Source organism: Engystomops pustulosus, chromosome 5, assembly GCF_040894005.1.
Source record: "Engystomops pustulosus chromosome 5, aEngPut4.maternal, whole genome shotgun sequence".
Lineage (NCBI taxonomy): Eukaryota > Metazoa > Chordata > Amphibia > Anura > Leptodactylidae > Engystomops > Engystomops pustulosus.
This window is the reverse complement of record NC_092415.1, coordinates 21,256,670-21,276,841: the sequence shown is the minus strand read 5'-3', so window position 1 is coordinate 21,276,841 and position 20,172 is coordinate 21,256,670. Positions and strand designations below refer to the sequence as shown.

At 39.3% G+C, this 20,172-nt stretch overlaps 1 protein-coding gene across 6 annotated transcripts in view; it reads right to left on the bottom strand.

Moving 5' to 3' along the window:
* Positions 1 to 20,172, bottom strand: part of CSMD3 (CUB and Sushi multiple domains 3) — an 804,446-nt gene that overhangs the window by 390,245 nt on the left and 394,029 nt on the right. For all 6 annotated transcript variants that reach the window (XM_072151297.1, XM_072151299.1, XM_072151298.1 and 3 more), the window contains one exon: positions 2,686 to 2,807. In XM_072151297.1, the coding sequence (XP_072007398.1) occupies positions 2,686 to 2,807 (122 nt within the window). The remainder of the gene's footprint in view (positions 1 to 2,685; positions 2,808 to 20,172) is intronic.

Genomic DNA, 20,172 nt, shown 5'->3' with positions numbered 1-20,172 from the left:
GCCAGGTATACTCTTATATACTTTTAAAAGTTAGTGGAACCAGTAATGTTAATTATAAAACCATATTGGGAATAAGTATCAAACACCCTATAGGAACCTTTCTTTAAGAATTGGCAAAAATGAACACACCATTAGAGGTTAAACACCACATTAGGATACCAGACTTTTGCTATCAGAATATGCTAAATAAAAAACAGATGCAAAACGTTATCTCATAGATGAACTAAACGGACCATCGCAATCATCAATGAAAAAAACGATTTAAACCAGCTTTACATTTTCTGGACTTTTGCGACAAGCAACTGCTACAAACTGACCAATTCCGTGTTCTTGAACACAGCTCTATGCCTGAAAGAAAGCACTAATGATACATGAGTGCAATCAATTGCACCAAGAACTTTAGGAATTTGAGCAATATTGTAAAAGTCATGTTTAATTTCAGCCTCACTGCCGGGCTCTGTGGGGAATTTAATGAACAGTTTTTAATACCTGCTTTAATATCAAATAAAATGCTGAGAGCAATGTAGTGAAAAAATAATTCCACCAGAAAGTCTTCTATTTGTCCTACTCTGGGTTTTGAGGAGCTTAAAGAATCAGAGAATTTGGATTTTATGTATATCAGTTGTAGTTTTCAGGAATGACTTTGCTATTAGGCCCCAGTCATGCAGTAATATTCATATTGCACTGAGTACAGGGGGTAATCTACAATGCAAAGCAATGGGGGAATTAAGTAAATTGGGTCATTCATTTTGGACAATTTAGACAATTTATGGCTACTGTTATACTACTGGGTATATTTTGTTCCAGGCCCGTGATGTTGCGACCATCAGTTAAATGGTCTTTTGTAAGTCAGTCCAATCCAAGTGCTAGGGGCTGAGCTTCAATACCAAGCTGAGCCACTATACAATGCGGAGTGCTGTACTTGGGAGATTTTAAGTAGCCATATTGCTTGTCCATGTGCTGCACCGATCAGTGGAGTTGATGGGTGTCAGACCCTATTGAACCTTTATGAAATACCTAATTGATGATATTATTGCATACTCTGGATGTATAATGAATACAATTAATTCAGGTAAGTAATGAGTATCCCTCAATTTTATTTTAAGTACAGCCGGTTCCCAACTTGGCAACACTCGACTTACAGACGACCCCTAGTTACAAACAAACCTCTGGATTTTTACTGTACTGTACTGGTAATTTACTGTACTTCAGCTCCATGCTACAATGATCATCTGTAACAGTATAGTCAGGAAAGAAAACAATTCTTTGTTCTATTAACTTACAAAATGGAAATGAACTGCACCTGCATTGAATGTTACTAAATATATAGCACACCAGATAATATATCCCTTGTGGCACATCATGATATTGAAATAGATGCCGGACCATGGTAAAATTCATGCCACTTATGTTAAGACATTCTTATTCCCAGAACATGTCAGATGGGAATATTACAACTTGATCCTACAAGTAACTTGCTCTACAAGGAATTCTGGATCAATGAGAATGCATTAAAACATGGAGGAAGATGCTCAAGTGGTTTGTCATCTCAATGGCTGGATGTACTTAACTTACAGTAGAATTACCCAAATTGTCGTCTATTTGTTAGTTTTAGACAAGATAACTTCCCAGAAGTAAGGAATCACTGAAATATTGCAGTTAAAAAGTTAAAAAAAAAGTTGTTCATACCATCTCCACCACCTAACGAGACACTGTTCAGGTGGAGTAGAGGCAACCTTCCCATACCTAACAAATTGACTCTTCGAATTACCAGGGAATCTCTGCTGTGGCTATGTGGGACAGAGGTTTGGGGCAATGTGATGACATTGTGCCCATTGACTTCAGAGTTGAACCCAGCATTGGCTGAGAAGGACTCTTCTGTGGGGTGATAAGAAAAGACGAATTTCTGAAATGGTGGAAGAGGAAGTGTAAGGGGTAAAGGAAAAGTTAGGGATCAACCAAAATGGGTACCTAAGGTGGGGGAGCCACCTTAAGTAGAGACATAATATGAAACTAGAGAAATAAAGTTGGGGGGGCTATAGATAGAGTAAAAAAAGTTGGGGAGTGATATTACAGAATAGGGGAAAAGGTTGGGAAGAGGAGAATAAGTTTGGAACCACAGAAAGGGGCATTTTAAGTTGGGATCGGTCCAACAGAGATAGAGCATTAAAAGTGCAGAGGGCTCCACCAAAGAGGTACTATAAAAACTATTAGACTATGTGCATATAAAAAAGAGAGTTACACTTTTTTTTTACAATTTTTTTGGTTTTGGATAACTGTACATTGTGGTATACAGGGAAAGTTTCAAAGCTAATTATCTAAAATTCATACTGTAGAGTGGTCTCTAAATTCCTTTTTAACCAGAGACTAGCTACATGCAAAACTATCTGTACAGGGACTGGTGGTTGGCATGGCAGCAGACAGTTGGCAGGTGAGTTGGGGTACATATTTGGTAGATAGCACTCAGTTAATATTCCCTAATACGGAAGTGATCCTAGTTTGGCACTATCACCCTAATGTCACTGGAAATCTGTCCATAACTGTGGAACGTAAAGTAATTAGTGTCCATTATTTGTACACCGAATGATCATTTACAATATTGGGGTTACACCCACAGCAGTGACTGGACCACAATGGGAATAAACCAATGTAAGTCCAAACCTTTAAATGAAAGAAATGACCTACCTTGTTCGAATTCTCTGCAGTGATCACCCAGACACACTGTGCATTACTGTCATATTGAAATGGAAAGTTCGGTGAAGTGAACGTGCCACTTGGTCCTTGGAGATTTGATCCACAGGTTTTTACTGAAACAAGGAAAACATTATTAATTTTAGTAAAAAATTCTACATTAGTGTAATAATATCTGCCTGTAGCAATTGTTGCACACACATTTTTGCACAATTAAGGCAAAGGGTCTAAAATTTTCATTGCTATGTTACATCTTAAAATTTTTGATCAATTCCCAGCCTTGATTTTTTTGGGGGGAGCATGAATGAATGCTAATACCCTCCTCTAATATCAAGATAATTCAATCTACACATGATATATACACCAGTGCCCCTGGCCAATCATAGTCATGCCTACTAGGTAGAGGGATCGGCTGTTTCGGACGCCAATCCGACCAGGTTGGGGCGCAAGAATACAAACAAACATCACATTCGCTCAACCCTTGTAGCCAGTCTTCGAGTCTTCTCCATCAATGTTTCTACCTCTTTCCATTTACTGCCATTCTCTATCTACTTGTAGAATTGAATTTGCAGTAAGAATTGTTAGATTTTACAAAACAAATATATACATATTCATCACTAGGTTTTTAAAAACAAGAAAGTTTTATATAGATGCATAAATATGTAATGTCTAGTATAAGCAGGACCAGATGGTCTGTCCAGTTACATCTCCGGGTTATAAATACCCGTGTGAATATGGTGATTGAAAATTTAAAGCAAAATTCAAATTAACATTTCCATTGCAGCAGCTGTCATGTTCTGGGAGACCCATGCTGATAACTTACAAAGTGATGGCTCCTCCTGTCATGTAGATGTACAGTATATTCAAGAAATTCTTTATTGTGCAGTAGAATGCAGGATTTATTATTGATTTATACATTGACTGGTGCATCCGGGTACTTATAATCATGACAAATCCATCAATATCTTATCTTAGCATCAGAAGAAGTAACAATAAAGATCAATGTCTGCTCCAGGTTTCAGTAAGCCCCTGGGCGACAGAGCCTCTGTGGCCCCCTTTGCAGGAAATTCATATGGCGGCATTAAAAATTCTGAAACTAATACAGTCTCCTGTTCCCTAAAATATTCTCTAGTTTATCATCCCAAAGAGCCCCCTCATGGTTATTTTTTATATACAGCCCCCTCAACCCCTAGGGATTCATTAGAATCAGCCATCTCACCCCTATGGATGCCTTATGTACAGACTTATGTAGGCCCCCCAGGAGCCCTGGGCCCCGGCACTGTGCTGGTGCTAGCCCTGACAAAGATGCAGTTTCCATTGAAGTGAATGAAAGCACAGACACTGCAATGCCAACTACTGCATCAGACCAGCAAATCAGTGTGGGGCCACCCTCTGCACCCCCTATGAGATGGCTTGGTTTACTACAGTTTTACTACTTAGTTTTTTATAATATAAACCGCTTTCCCCATAAGGTCAGAACCCTTTATCAAGGTTAAACCCCTTTGTCATACTAGCCGTGAAAAAAATTTCTAAAAAAATTTTCTAAATGATGATGGGATTCTCTGGTAAACAGATCGATAAACTTGCCACAATGATTGTTGACTAATAATGAGGTACGGTATGTTTAACTTTCATTGAAGTTGAATAATGCAACCTCAGGCTACACCAATTGTGACCTTATAAGTGATCAAATGCCACAAAAAACACTCAATGAGGACTAAACTATGAAGTGAACAGTCATTAAAGGGGTTGAAAAAGACACATGGTTGAAAAAAGACACGTGTCCATCAAGTTCAACCATGGACACTTACTCATAGATACAGGCACCCTGGCTATGGTAATCTTATATTTGTTATCCATGGCCTCCTTAGCCACTCAGACTCATATGCATAATTTTAAGTTTAATTTTAGAAGGAAGGAGGCCATGGATAATAAATATTAGAAGATTGTGGGGATTGTGAAGATTGTAGAACAACCTCAGGGGGGTTGATACCTTCTGATTTCAGGCCAAGTTTGCATTGACCCCAATCCAGAACAGGTAAAATTTTCCAAAATTGTTTAATTCAAGACAATCACAGCAAAATTTTAGGCTTTTCCCTGAACATCAACCCTACCATTATAATACTGGTAGTAATATGTATAAAGCTACCAATGAACAAAAGTCATATGAACATCAAAGTAGAGCATGCCATAGTGTGAACTGCTTTCCATCGATCACCTATAGTTTACATTTTTTTGCAGATTCCTAAATAAAATAAATGACATACTGATACAAGGCATGTTCGTGTGCAGGTATTCTTAGATATAGACTGCATGGACATGCATGGAATGGTTTATCAATCCCGTCGCTACACGGATGCCTACGCTCAGGTGTTGCACCTTCCTACCTCTCCTTGCTCATCTAAGTCACCCAGCCCATGCTCTTCAATCCTCCAGTGATCTAAGATTATTTTCTTCCTTAATTCAAACCTCCAACTAATGTTATTTTTTTTTCTTTTTCAATTATCTCCAGGACTTCTCCCAAGCTGCACCTATTCTCTGGAATGCAATGCCTTGAACTATCAGGCTAATACCTAACTACCAAACTCTCAAACATGCCCAAAAAAACCATCTTTTCAAGCAGTCTGTCAGAGCCCTTAACTTTATGTAACTTCATTTTCTTTTTTCTAAACCTCCTATAATTTCTCCTCCTGTGTATCTCCCTATATCACAGCCCTTACAACTCTTTAGGGCCTCAGAGACCATAGAGGCCCCACATAGTGGTTGATGAATCAATGAATGAAGAATGAATGAAGATTTCCTGGTTACCCCTTGGTGTGATGCGGCACTACCCTACACCGCTATCCTCATCCTTGCCATATACTGTAGATTCTAAAGGAGAAGGAAATGGTTGACAGGTCGTACCACATCACACCATGTGGGGGAGTTTAGCATTAGTGGTGCCCCAAGACATAACTTAGCTTGGGTGCCCCCCAGATGCCTTATCCGTTTCTCCATTTATTAAGCCTTCAAGCATGGATTAAAATGTTGTGCTAGTGAAGCATGTGGTAATTCATAGAACATTAAAAGTATTTTTTTTTAACCTTATCGCTAGCTCCATTGGTGCCCTGTATGGAGAAGTGTACTTGATCCCTCTGATAATTAAGTGCTAATCATTCGTTAATATGTATTTAATTATATGATGGGAGTTTGTGGACTGATTCATCCATTCTGTGTTATCCTCCACAGGCAGAGACAATGCTGTAGTCATATTGTTATGTGGAACAATTATCCTTTTAATGTGAATGACTTGACAATTCCCGCTGATCACACATATTAATCATTCTATCTTTTCATTGTAATATTCATTCACTCTGTAATTCCTGTCTGTAAGTTTGAGTTGCTGTTGTTTCTTTTGGAAGCAATAAAATTGTCTAAATTAAACTTAAAGGTGCCTACTAACTTTTACAACTTAAAGGGATTGTCTTACAAATATAAGTTAAAGTGATATTAGCGTTTTCCCAGCCTCATAGAATGTTAATTGACTTTTGATTGAAACAGTCAATGTAATTGGGGCTGGCTGAGTAACTGACTTGTATGGCATCAAGAAAAACAAAGATTGGGCATATTCAATTTTACAAGCCATTAACTCTCATGGGAGATTCATATAAAGTATGTGCCACCATTCAGAAAATCAGGGTAAGACATGTTGTGACTCCAAGAAAAGACAATCAAAGTCCTTCTCACTGCCCACAAAGCTTCACATGCAATCAAAAAGCAGCGTAACAGGTTGTTGTCCTATGTCTTGTGTGTGGGCGGGGTAATCAGGACTCTCACCATCAATCACTGTTTGTGGGCGGGTTAACCAGGACTCTCCTTATCAATCACTGTGAGTGGGTGGAGTAATCAGGACTCTCACCATCAATCACTGTGTGTGGGCGGGGTAATCAGGAATCTCACATTCAATCACCATGAGTGCGTGGAGTAATCGGTACTCCCACCATCAATCACTGCGTGTCGGTGGGGTAAACAGGACTCTCCCTGTCAATCACTGTAAGTGGGTGGAGTAATCAGGACTCTCACCATCAATCACTGTGTGTAGGCGGAGTAATCAGGACTCTCCCTTTCAATCACTGTCTGTAAGCAGAGTATTTAGGACTCTTGCTGTCAATCACTGTGTGTGGGCAGGGTAATTAGGACTCTCACTGTCAATCACTGTGTGTGGGCAGGGTAATTAGGACTCTCACTGTCAATCACTGTGTAGCGGCAGAGTAATCTGGACTCTGGTCTCCTAAGAGTCCTGTTAGGATTTACAGTACTCTACTTTTTGCTCAAATTCCTGCACCAAATAATATAATTCTACAAATAACAGATCTTGCCTTTGGTCTCCCTATCATATGCTGTTCTCAGATAAGTGAAAAGAAAATCACCCAATCAGTTCACTTTAAAGAAATAAACTTTAGTTGGATTCAATATTCCACTTTTTTGTTATTGTATAATTTTTTTACATTGCATATCTTTGCAGCATATGAAATTATTTATAATTGAGAATCTTGCTATTAAAAAGTGGCAAAAATGTTTTAAAAAATAACAACACAGTATATATCTGGCAGATTCTCTTCCCTCCATTCCTCAGGCAGCAATGCTAGAATGAAATCCTTGTAAATCCTGGCAGTGGAACGGTTTGTTAGTCTGTAGCCGTCCAGCCAGTTCTCGGTTTCGTTGTGAACAGATTGGATTTTCTGCTGGCTAGCACATTCCTTCTCTCTTTGCTTGGGGTAATAGCTCATTGTATTAAATATTCAAGCTAACATTTACAATATTATTATATCCTTGTTTCTGTTTTGTCACATATTTACTTTGATTGCTATGTAAATATGCAAATGATTGGGATTTCTATTTCTACCGGAAAATTCATAAGGGATTGCTAAATAAAATTGAAAATCACATCATGGCTTCTATATGCATGAAATGCAGCAAAGTTTGTTGATGCCATCTGTTTAACAATATGACAGTGGATTTATTTACAACTTTATTTAAAACTAATTAGGGAACAGATCCACGACGTGCTGTCTCGCTGGTCGTGTGTGTCAGAAAATGACTACATTTGTTTGTTGGCCGAAAATATTGATATTTGTTAACTGTACTTTCACGTAGAAGGAAATCCAAGGGTGAGTGCGATGTCCTCAAGAGGGATACACACAAGGGAGAAGAGCAGAACTGTTGTTGTTGCCCATAGCAACCAATCAGAGCCCAGCTTTCATTATACAAACAGTTGCCTGAAAAACGAAGCTGGGCTCAGATTGGTTGTCAGGGGCAGCTTGAAAAGTTCTGCTCTCAAACGCTTCTGATAAATGTCCCCAATATAGTCTCAGAAAGAGTTATGTGTGCTGTATTTTCATACAATTGTATTAGGATCCATTCAGATCTCATTTTTTTCCTTCAATATAAGGGCGCAAACCACAAAGTTTGTGTCCATTAGACGTTTGTGTCCAGGCTTGCCTGAATACATTTATTAGCCTTCATTTAAGACCATCACATTATTATGATGAGTTGATTTGTTTTTGGATTGAGATTCCAAAGCATAGCCCAACATTTAACCTGTTGATTGGTGGCTGCTATGGAGTATAATGCGCATACACTTAGCATTTTAATACTTACTAATCTTAACTTAACTGAAACTTAATTTAAGGCTGCATTCACATGTAGGTCCAGATTAACTTACCTGTCCCTGCATGATCCCTGAGGTGTGTTCCCCTACTCCAATGCACAGGTGCCGCGATTCACTACGAGCATGCGCCCGATATCCTGCATGTGTCACTTCCCTGATCAGGTCCGCCGGAGTTCACCTTCTTCCTCCCGGTGTATGTAAGTGCATGTCTTGTGACACAAATTTAAATGTTAAATCCCGCGCTTAGTTCGAATCCGTTGGATCGTCCGACGGCCCACCCCCCGATTTGTGTTGCGTAAAAGCCGGCGCCATTGCGACACAATCTGATCATGTGCGACACAATCCCTGGCACGATCCCGGAAAAGTCGGGAAACCCGATGAAAATGCGGCCATATGGGCTCATTTAATAAGGGTCCGCGCAGCGCATTTTCGTAGGGTTTCCCGTCGATTTCCATTTTGCTCCGCATCGCGCCGGGGATTGTGTTGCATGCGATCAGATTTTGGCACATTGGCGCCGGCTTGCATGCGACAGGGGGAGGGCCATCGGACAACCTGACAGATTCGGACAACGCGCAAGATTTAACATTTAGAATTGTGTCACAAGACACACACTTACAAGCACTGGGAAGAAGAAGGTGAACTCCGGTGGACCTCGGCGTGGAAGTGACAGATGCAGGAACTCGGGCGCATGATCTTCATGAATCGTGCCAGACTACATCCTCATCGGACCGTCCGAATCGGGGATCGCGACAGGACCAGGTAAGTAATTTTGCCCCAGAGTGTTTACATTGTCTATTGAAATGTAATATAACAGCTGAGGAGTACATTGATGTTAACATTGTGTTGACAAAATACCAACATTACCATGATGTTAACATTTTGTAAATTCAAATGTTAACAGGAATTTATTTAGGCAAATTTCTCCATTTTCTTCATCTCTTGTTTTGTGAAATACTTCAAATGCTGCAATCTCGCACCACCACTGATTAATACTTAGGATGTATGGTCTAGAAAATAACTTTAAGGCTGTTCAAACAAGTGTCTTCCTTAGATAAGTAAAGTGTAAAGCAAACCAAGTAATCGTAACAGATCCTATAGACTCCATATGGCGCTCCACTGGTTTCTGTTGTGGTTCTGGTATTTTGGATATTAGGGATGAGCGGACCTAATGGCTTTCAAATTCGGTGGATTCGACTGATCCTTGAAAAAATGTTTGGTCTGGGTAAGGGTACCAATCACGGGTGTTAATGTAATCACAAGATATTGCTCTTATTAGATTGCATGTGTTCCATAGAGCCTGATCACCTCTGTGCGCCATCTACTGTCTATATTTGATCTTCCAGCTGTTTAACATCTGCCTGGGAAGGAAATTATACTGTGACCAATAGGATCTCATGTTTATGAATGTTAATTCCATATTGTACAAATGTCTTGGTTGGATTATCTCTGAACTTTCCGCATCAGATGAAGTTTATATCTACTGCCTGGTAGCTGGAAAGTTCCAGACTAAGTGGGGATCCAGTAATAAGCAGATGTGTCTGATACCTTCTGTCCATACACACAGCCTACAGAGATTCCAGGCCTACAGTACTCTAAGCCATACCAGAGCCAGCTTTGGAGCACTGCTATAGCAGCTCCTCATCTCTCCAGTCTGAAGATACCTAAACCAGGCTTTAAGCACCCTCCACCAAACACAATCCAAACATTGACCTGGGACCCAGACAAGTTAGACTGTTACCTTCGCCTGTTGTCTCTGTCAAGTTGGCTTTCTGGAATAATGGAACCGTGTGTTGATGTTTCACATCCCTTATCTAAGGGTGAACCATGGAAGCCGCACAACATCATGGGTCTCCCATATACCCTGGGATCCTCACATACGTATGGGAGGATACATAGGAAGTGCCCCAGGGAGAACTGTTTCCATCCAGCCATCTCCCTCCTTTTCTTGCAATTCACCTATCGGATACCTGCCCGGTGTTGATGAACCCTGTTCCACCTGTACCAAGCAACTGTGACCCAAACTAGGTATAGGCTGCTTTCAAGCCAGCCACTCAGGTACCAAGGAAATTCAGCAGCCCCCCAGGTCCAAAAGGTCAGGCCCCACCGGGGGATGTTGCATTAACCCAGAATCTGAACAAAGCACATGTTGGTGCAACAATTATGTTAACAGCACTGAACCCCAAGTTCTGACCCACAATGTTTGGGTCCACTCATCCTTATTTCATATCTCTGTAGACTAGGCAATTTTTGTAATGATAAAAATAGTAGAACTCCTAATGATCCATAACTTATATCAGTGTGAACAGGGACGATATCTATGTTTATTCCAGCAAATTATAGAGAATACATAAGAACAGCCATGCTCCTAGCCGGCCACTTAATCATTTCATCATGTCCCAAAATGTCCCTATAAATCTTGTATTTACTGCTTAGTTATCCTTAATAGACAGATTTTTTTCTGCTAACATGAATATTATGCAGTATTTATTAACAGAAAAATGCAACTGTCTGATGCTCCACTTTGATGGATGATCATTCCTGGTCTGAGACCGGGGAGCATAAACTTGATTAAAAAAAAAGAAAAATATTAAAACAACTGTTAAATAATTTACAACTTCATATTTGAAAATTTATGTATGATTTATTAGAAAAGTGGGAAAATTATAATTTTACAAAAAAGCTCCATGGGAAATAATGAAAGTTCCTGCTGATGTAAGAATTCATAGTATCATAGTTTATACGGTTGAAAAAAGACAGGCAGTCCCCAGGTTACATACAAGATAGGCTCCGGAGGTTCATTCTTAAGTTGAATTTGTATATAAGTCAAAACTGTATATTTTAAAACTCTTGATCCAGAAAAAAAAAAAAAATGCCCCAGTGACAATTGTAGTTTAAGCCAGATGTTGCATTTTAGTTTAACATTTTTTTGCTATATTTGGACCAAGGATTCTGAATAAAACTTCATTACAGACACCTTACAGCTGATCATTGCAGTCTGGGACTATAGCATAGCATCCAGAGACCCTAATCAGAGGTCACAGGGGGCAGAGGGGTCCGCCTTTAACTAGGGGTCGTCTGTAAGTTGGGTGTCCTTAAGTAGGGGACTGCCTGTAATGCTTGATTTATATATCTTTTTTAATGAATTATGAAAATCTACTGCACAATAGATTAAGGGCAGCCAAAACGTAATTATTATTATTATTATTATACGTTAACATGTTTTCAAATTATATCCAATTTCTTTGTTTCTTTGAATATTTATGTATTCAATGCATTATACTAGTTTATATTGTCTTCTGTCTCTAAGCCACAAATTTCCTAAACTTCTGATTCCTTCCCCTCCTCATTTCCATAACGTAAATCCTCTTAAACCCAACATTTAGCTTTCATTTTCCCTCACCATCCTGGTTGGCCACTTTTCAATAAATCTTTTCCTTTAGACATGTCTCTGCCTGTATATGTTACCGTGTCTTTGCGTTCTTTGAGAGCTTCCGCCTTTCCCTTTTCTTACCATGTTACACAACACATATAAACACAACTTCCTCTCACTGCTTTAGGCCAACCCCATGGGGTTACTCCCTGTTTCACTGTTTTCACTCTCTGTCCTCTACAATAGAAACAGGAAGAGGGGTGGGGGAAGGAGCAGGAGAGTCATAACTCTCCTACTTCTACTACTCCTATTCAGCACAGCTCAGACACCCAGACAAAAAAAGCATGAAGGGTCTGCACACAGTACAGAAGTGCAGAACATTGAAGGATTATCCACAAGGCAGACACATGGGCAACTTATGTATGAGTGGCCAACCCCTTTAATATTTGAATTTTTCTGTCAAGGAATATTAAGGCTCTAATAAATAGCATTTTGTAAAGGGACCACTTTTGGCTTTCCAAAAGAGCGAGATTGTCTTTAACAACATGTGCACGTTTATCCTGAGATGCTATCTCATGCCTAATTTGGATAAAGATACGCAATTCCATAAAATAAATTTATACCATATTGTGCAGATTTTGGTACAAGACACTGCTGTCTAACCTTTAGTATGAAATATAATGACCATATAATTATGATTTCATTTAGAAAACATTTCATCTTTTTCTTATGCTAATTGGGATATATTAAATACATTTAAATTAATATAATTGAAATATTTTTTATCTGTAGAAAATTGTATAAAATTGGGTATGTATTAGTTACTACAGGAATACGAGCCCAGTTATGACCATTTACCAGCCCAATGTTAAATTTGTCTTCTTACTCCCATCACCAAATGGCTGGCGTTCATATATGCCGATATAGTTTCCTTTAAGACTTCAGGGAATATTAATTCCCATTGGTGTCCATGTGCTATTATTGTATCAACCATCTCATCTCTAGTGCTTTTTTCAATTATCATTTAATGGCGCGTAAAGCAGTTCTTACCGATAAACAAGAGGCGCATAACATCAATATCCCACCCAACAAGCATGCATGACATAGTGCCTGATTTCCTCTATGTAATAGAGAAATTGTTTTTTACCCCAATTATTCTTATAATTATTATATTCTGTCAGTTAAAATCCTTGTATATTGATAACATGAAGATAAGATAAGTAATGTATGATGCCCTAGGGTCATAGCATAGCGTATTTGCTATCTCAGGACCCAACAAAATTACCTCATTATTTCAGTTTCTCTATCCTGTTGGGTCTGTTATGCCGTTATCCTGTCTTATATAATACAGATTCTGTAAGTCTCTACATAAAAAGCACTGATTCTAACTTCCGGGAGGTGCACTGTTGAGCAGACCCGGGTTTGTGTCAAACTTTGCCAGTTCTGACCCCAAAGTTCATTAGAAGTTCATGGCCGGCTCAAACCCTTGCACCCTTAAAACCTATGATTGGTGATGGCATTGAGTGCATGTGTTAACTCTTTAAAATTTGGGAGACCTATTTAAATTGCAGTGGCTACCATGAACCAGAATTACCATACTGATAATTCATAACAGTGCAGGGCACAGTTGCTTTGGGGAGGATCGTTGCTCCCCACTGATTTCAACGAGAGTGAAGACCCTCCCCAAAATTGCAGGGTGCACCGGCACTGGCATGTTAGTAATTTTATTGCTGCTGCTAACTGTCAACTTACTGGTTGGGGTCAGGGTTTGTTTTACTGGGTCCACTCTTCACCATTGAGTTGTCAATGGCAATGACCAGTTTTAAACTCACCATAAATCTTGGCTACCTACTCATTGTCAACTACGCTTGTATATGGCTTGAATGGGGAACAAACCACTTCTGGATGGTAATGTTAATGAAACTTTACATTTCCTTCCATTTATGTTCCATTTACCTTGTGGTTGTCTATTTTCTTTAATGTACAGTATAATACCAGTGGAGCTTTTAAGCATCAGTTGCCACTGACCTCCTAACATTACAATAAATTTAAAGGGGCTTTCTGGCTTATTTATATGGATGGTGTATCCGTAGAATTGTTTATCACTATTAAATCAATGAGAAACCAAAGCTTGAAATCCAACGCTTGGAAATCCAATGCTTGGATTCCAACGCTGCGGTAGAGACTGGAGAGAGATGAACAGCTCCATTAATTGAGCTGTGGCTGAGCTTTGTAACTGCAATTCAACTGAATTTCAAATGAATGGAAGGAAAACTGAATTTTCTGAGCTCCTCTGGGCTTTAAGCTCGATTTTCTATGTTGCCTGATGGAACCAGAATGGGTTGGTGGTCTTTAATGTCAGACCCTACTTATCAAATATAAATGACCTATACAGAAGTCATTGATATCACTTCACTTCAAACACCGCATTCCACTTCTATTAATACTAAAAAATAAAATATCAAATATTTCAACACATTTTTGGGGTGCGGTCAGATTTTGTGTACTGCATCTCAGTACTGCAAATGGTGCAGTAGCTGTATTATAGTCTAGCAACTAAGCTTTAAGTAAATGTCGGTAAACGAGTGTCTGCCATCTTCCATTCATCTTTCTAAGATCTAATTCCAGCAGAAAATTGGATTAAGCTGTATCTGTCCATTGCGCTTTAAAAACTAAAATATTTAGAGGAGCATCTTATCTCTTTCCACTCTCATTGTCCATGCATCATTTACTGTAATGATTCGATGCAGCAAAAATGCCCCCATGCAAATAAAAGATGGAGCGGGGATTCACTTAGCACCATTACTGTGTCAACGATCAATAGACACTTAACATCCACTAAAGCCTCTCACTTAGTAATAATGTGGCAGCGTCAGTCCTTAGCTATAGAGGCATTAAGTGACTTTTTAAAATCAATATTTAACCAAGTATGGAATATTTGTTGGGCAGCGCTGGATTGTTAACCGCACCTCAATAAGCACAACACGCTCCATACGAAACGGTGAGAGAAATAGAGAAAACATTCTATCTCTCCTTTCTATGATAAAAATTTGGTGAACCTTATATTATACTCGATAATAGAGCTCCAAATCCTTTTGTCCATTACACAAACTTAAAGGGGGAAAAAAAATTTGTCTATACAAGGGTCAATACTAGCACTTTATGTACTCTACAATGTAATATTATATTTGTATGTGCCCCTATGGTTTGGAAAGCGCTGCAGAATATGATGGCTCTATATAAATATTTTTATTATCATTATTATTATTATTATCATTATTATTGTGATTATTATTATTATTATTATTATCAGAATTCCAAATTCAAATTAACGGAGTCCTACAAAATCTAGAACAGGGCCATCCTTTACACCATATACCTTTAGAATACCTCTTGTTTTAAGTGAAAAAAAAGCTAGACTAAGGCATAAAGACTAGTATTGAAATTCTATTTGGGTCCAGGTACCGAGCTTAAGCATGAACCACCGCCAGTAACGGCTTTTAAGTCCTAGTAGTGCATGGGTGGCATCATTTTGGGGAAGGTTGTTGCCCCCTTGACGTAATCAAGCAGCAACCAGCCTCCACAAAATAGTGGTGCCTTTGAGTCACCAGCAAGTAAGTGCCTACACACATGTGTCACAATGACCTAAACATTCAGCTTTGGACAGGCCGGGGGGTATAGTTGAACTAAACCCCAACTTTGCAGTTTGGCGCTGCTTAACACTAGTAAGGACTTCTAATTGGACTTCTAACAATGGGACTTATTTACTAAGGGTCGCGGATCGCACTTTCGTCAGACTTTGCACCGTTTTCAGGCTTTGACAGATATCAGGTGTCTGTGCTGGGATTGTGTTGCACGCGACGGGTTTTTGGCGCAGCTGCTCTGGCTTCCATGCAACCCAAAATGGGGGCGTGCTGTTGGACGATCTGGCTGATTCAGACTGAGCGTAGGATTTAACTTTCAAATTGTGGCGGGAGTCAATGCACTTACATGCACCAGGAAGAAGATGGTGAGCTCTGTGGGACCTGAGTGGGGAAGCGACACATGCAGGATATTGGATGCACGATCTTAGTGAATCGCGGAACAGTGCATTATCGTCGGACAATGCACTTTCGGTGAACTCCGAGGATCAGGTAAGTAAATGTGCCCCAATATGTTTCAGCATATTAACATTGAAAAGTCATAATTCCAAAAGATACATGAAAATCTACATCTATACTACTCCTTTCCCTTTGTACCGGTTTTAATGGTCTACATACAACCCCGAGATGTGTATACACCACAAGCCTTTATCAAAGCACAGACCTGGTTTGGGGAACCATGTGACTTCCTTTTTTATTGCAAGGTGGGTTCTGAAATTGGAACTGGTCACTATCCAGAAATAAAGTATATTGGTAAATTTTACCAATTTTGAGATTGACCACAGCAAAACAATTCTTTATTTCCCAGGATAATCTCTCTTATAGAAATCCTGAGATTTTGTGGGGTTTTTATACTTTTATGTTACCTTGTCACACTATTAACGACATATTCCTTTATTATGTATTTCATTTTTCTTTCAATATTACTAAATAAATGTTTCTTTTCTTTTTTTCATGTCTGCTTTAGAAACTCTTTACATCAGCCTGGAGGGGATGCACTAAGTTCTCTTTGAAGTTATCTCTCCTTCCACAGTAAGAAGCAGCTGGCGTTACTTTGAAGAACATTTTAGTGCCCCAGGAAGAAATGGGTCATATTGGGTCTCATGTGATATCCGTACTGCTCGGATACAGGCTTTAGCTCCACATACATTTTATTGTTAATGATATCTTCACATCACATTAAAAATACACATTAGAAATGCACAGTTTTCACAGGGCAAAACCTTCACATTCTACACACTTTCAGCTCAATCAATGGTGTCGTAGCTACCGGCGATTTCCCCTCTGCTAGGTTTTTTTTTTTTTTACATTTTTACATTCCACTACTAAAGCAGGAATGAGTTTAGCTGTATGAAATTGTATTCCCAGTCTCACACATTTCATTTTTATGTCTTCGGGAAGTGGTGGAGAGGAGCATTAGATTTCCACATTACAGGCAGTCCCCGGGTTACATACAAGATAGGGTCTGTAGGTTTGTTCTTAAGTTGAGTTTGTATGTAAGTCAGAACTGTATATTTTATCATTGTAATCCCAGCCAGAACTTTTTAGGTCTCTGTGACAATAGGATTTTAAAAATGTTGGGTTGTCATAAGAATCAATATTAACACTAAAGCTTCATTACAGACGCCTGTGATAACTGTTACAGCTGATTATTGTAGCCTAGGACTAAAGTACAATAAATTACCAATAACCAGAGGTCCGTTTGTAACTAGGGGTCGTATGTAAGTCGAGTGTTCTTAAGTAGGGGACTGCTTGTATTTATATCATTTGGTAAAATTTCATACAGGGAATATCAGTAAAACTTAATCTTGGACGATGTCTCTTAACCTTTTCCAAATGTTTTGTAATTGGAAAAACTGTGCTTAACTAGGAAAGGCTGGGCCAGGTAACAAAATTGTGGTTGGAGACCCCTTTACATGAGCATGAACATCACAGGGTGAAATAATAATAGTAATCTTCTTTTATTGCGCCATTATATATCCAGCGTCTGCTGGATATAGGACACAAGATGGGTTAGTATAGAGAGAGTTGAGGTCTCATGCAATTAGGGAATGTGATTAGTTGCCGAAAGAGATGGGTTTTAAGAGCATGTTTGAAGCTTTGGAGATTGGGTATAATAAGTCTGATAGTTCGGGGTAGAAGATTCTAGAGAATTGGTGCAACTCAGGATAAGCCCTGGACATGGGAGTGGGACGTTTGAATTAAGGAAGAGAATAATCTAAGATCACAGGCAGATCAAAGAGCACGGGTTGGGTGCTGGGCTAAAATAAGAGAGGAAAGGTAGTGAGGTGCAGCATTGAAATGGACATCATTGTCTGGGGCCTAAGGCTGCTCATATGCTGTGCATCTTAGAAGCAGTAAACACATGGGAAATACTGCTTATGCCCAGGATGTACTTAAAATTGAATGTATAGGTGTATATATCCAATGTGTCAATTCAAAGGCTCTTATCTGCACCAGGATGCACAGTATCAAGCATCCTGAAGTGTTGAAGGTTACCCACATGGTCACCTTTTTGACCAACCTAACAGATGTTTATGCCAAAAGAAGTGGATTGTGGAGAATGCACCACCAACATTTATCCTTTGTATTCTCCACTCTTCATAATTATGGTTCAAACTGTTTAAGCTGCTGGCCCCCGTGACCACTCTGACATTTTGTGGCCAATAGCATTGGAATTCATGTCAGTCTGTGCATTGCAATATACTGTAAACTAACTTTGAAGGTCCAGAGTAGATGATACAGTCCAATTTTTACTGAGTCAAGTATTACAGGATGTTTACTCTATCACTGCTTTCAGGTTGAGGCAGAGAAGTAGCTACCAGGGTGGGGGGCATAATTAGCATAATTTTAAAAGGAAGGAGGCCATGAATAACAAATATAAGAATATTATCATAGTCACTGTTATCTTTAAAATATTTGATAACCTTATAGATGGCCGACAGCATAGTGTTTCAAAATTTGCAGATAATACTAAGCTCTGTAAAGAAATTAATACAGAGGAGGATAGTATAACATTACAGAGGGATTTGTGGAAACTCGAGGCCTGGGCTGACAAAGGGCAGATGAGGTTTAATGTAGATAAATTTAAGGTTATGCACTTGGGTCAAGAAAATTTAGGGGTGACCTCAATGCAATTTACAAATACCTGAATGGGCAGTACAAGGATCTCTCCAAAGATCTTTTTATACCTAGGCCTGTGACCAGGACAACAGGCATCCTCTTCACCTAGAGGAAAGCAGGTTCTATCATCGCTGATAATTTTAACATGTTCAAGAGATGCCTTTCTAGAGAGAAAAAAAATCACATTGTATGGGAATAAAACTTTTTGTTAGTAGTTTCTGTTGATCCAGGGAGTTATTCTGACTGCCATATTAGGGATCGGGAAGGATTTTTTTCCTGCTTTGGGCCAATTCGCATCAGCCTTGCAGTTTTTTTGCCTTTTTCTAGATCAACACAATATAATGTATAAGTTGGACTTGATGGACTAATGTCTTTATCTTACTATTCTTTACTATTATACTATGATAGTATGCTGCCAGTAATTATGAGTAGGTGCCCCATAAGTACTTGAGTCTGCAGGTTTTGGACCCAGACATGAATCCGAGGACTCCCACTAACCCATTAATAATAATAATAATTCCTTTATTTATAATGTGCACACAGATTACGCAGCACTACACAGAGTTTGCCAGATCAGTCCTTGTTCCTAATAGGGGCTCACAATCTAATCAACCTACCAGTATGTTTTGGAGTGTGCTCGGAAACCGCAGAAACTGGAGGAAACCCATGCAAACACGAAGAGAACATACAAACTCTTTGCAGATGTTGATCTGGATGGGACCATTAACATCATGATTGGTGTTGGCCCCATTGCGCGCTGCCATTTTGGCAGTGATTGAGACCAGCTTCCATGTCACCATATTTCCTGAGATTGTCACTTCCTGTGATGTCTCGGGGGACAAAAAGTTCACTGCCAAAATGGTGCACACATAGCTGCAAATAGCTTTCTACATGCACCAATTGCTGGTGTTATGGGGGGAGAAGTGACCTGAACCCTGGCTTCTGAATAGAGCCTGGCTTTATGTTCGGGGGACGCCAATCAGCAATGTTAGGTAAGAACATTGTGGTTCGGCTCAGCTCATCACTAGTCATATACCCTAAGACCAAAATATGTCTCCGATCTACATGTGATGTCTCCACTTGCCTATGGTGTAACTGCAGTAATCTGTACATGTCTATTACATTTTGCCCTCTTTCTTAGCATAACTCATGCAGGTGTACAATCACTTTCAATTATTGCTGACTTTTCAGAAAATACTACATGTGGTGTCACTTATAACCTTTCTCTCCAGCTATTTGATACATGATGGAATCATTGGCTGTTCACCCCCGGCCCATATCATGTAAGAGAAAACTAGAGCACGACCATCTGAATATTCAGTTTTATTTCCCAATACTGCAGTATTTATGGATAGCCTAAGGGTCAGGAGCATGGGAGTGACCATCCTGCTCCGGGGGAGGATCCCCCTTCTCCATTGTCTGATGGTAGCTACATCTTATCTACTGCAGCTGCAATTCAATCAATACGTCAATCAATAAAGAAAGCTTCTTAAATACTGTACATTATCTGCTTTCACATCTCGGCTTCCATGTGTTGCAAAAAAAAGTGAGAGTGAGAAAACACTTAAGATTCAATTTTGTCTTTATACTTTGTATATGAAGCAGAACTATGTGATATCTCTAGTCCTCTTTGTATTCTACTGTGTTATGCTTGGTGGGTGATACTGGGGACACTATTGGTATGGCCACCTTATGGA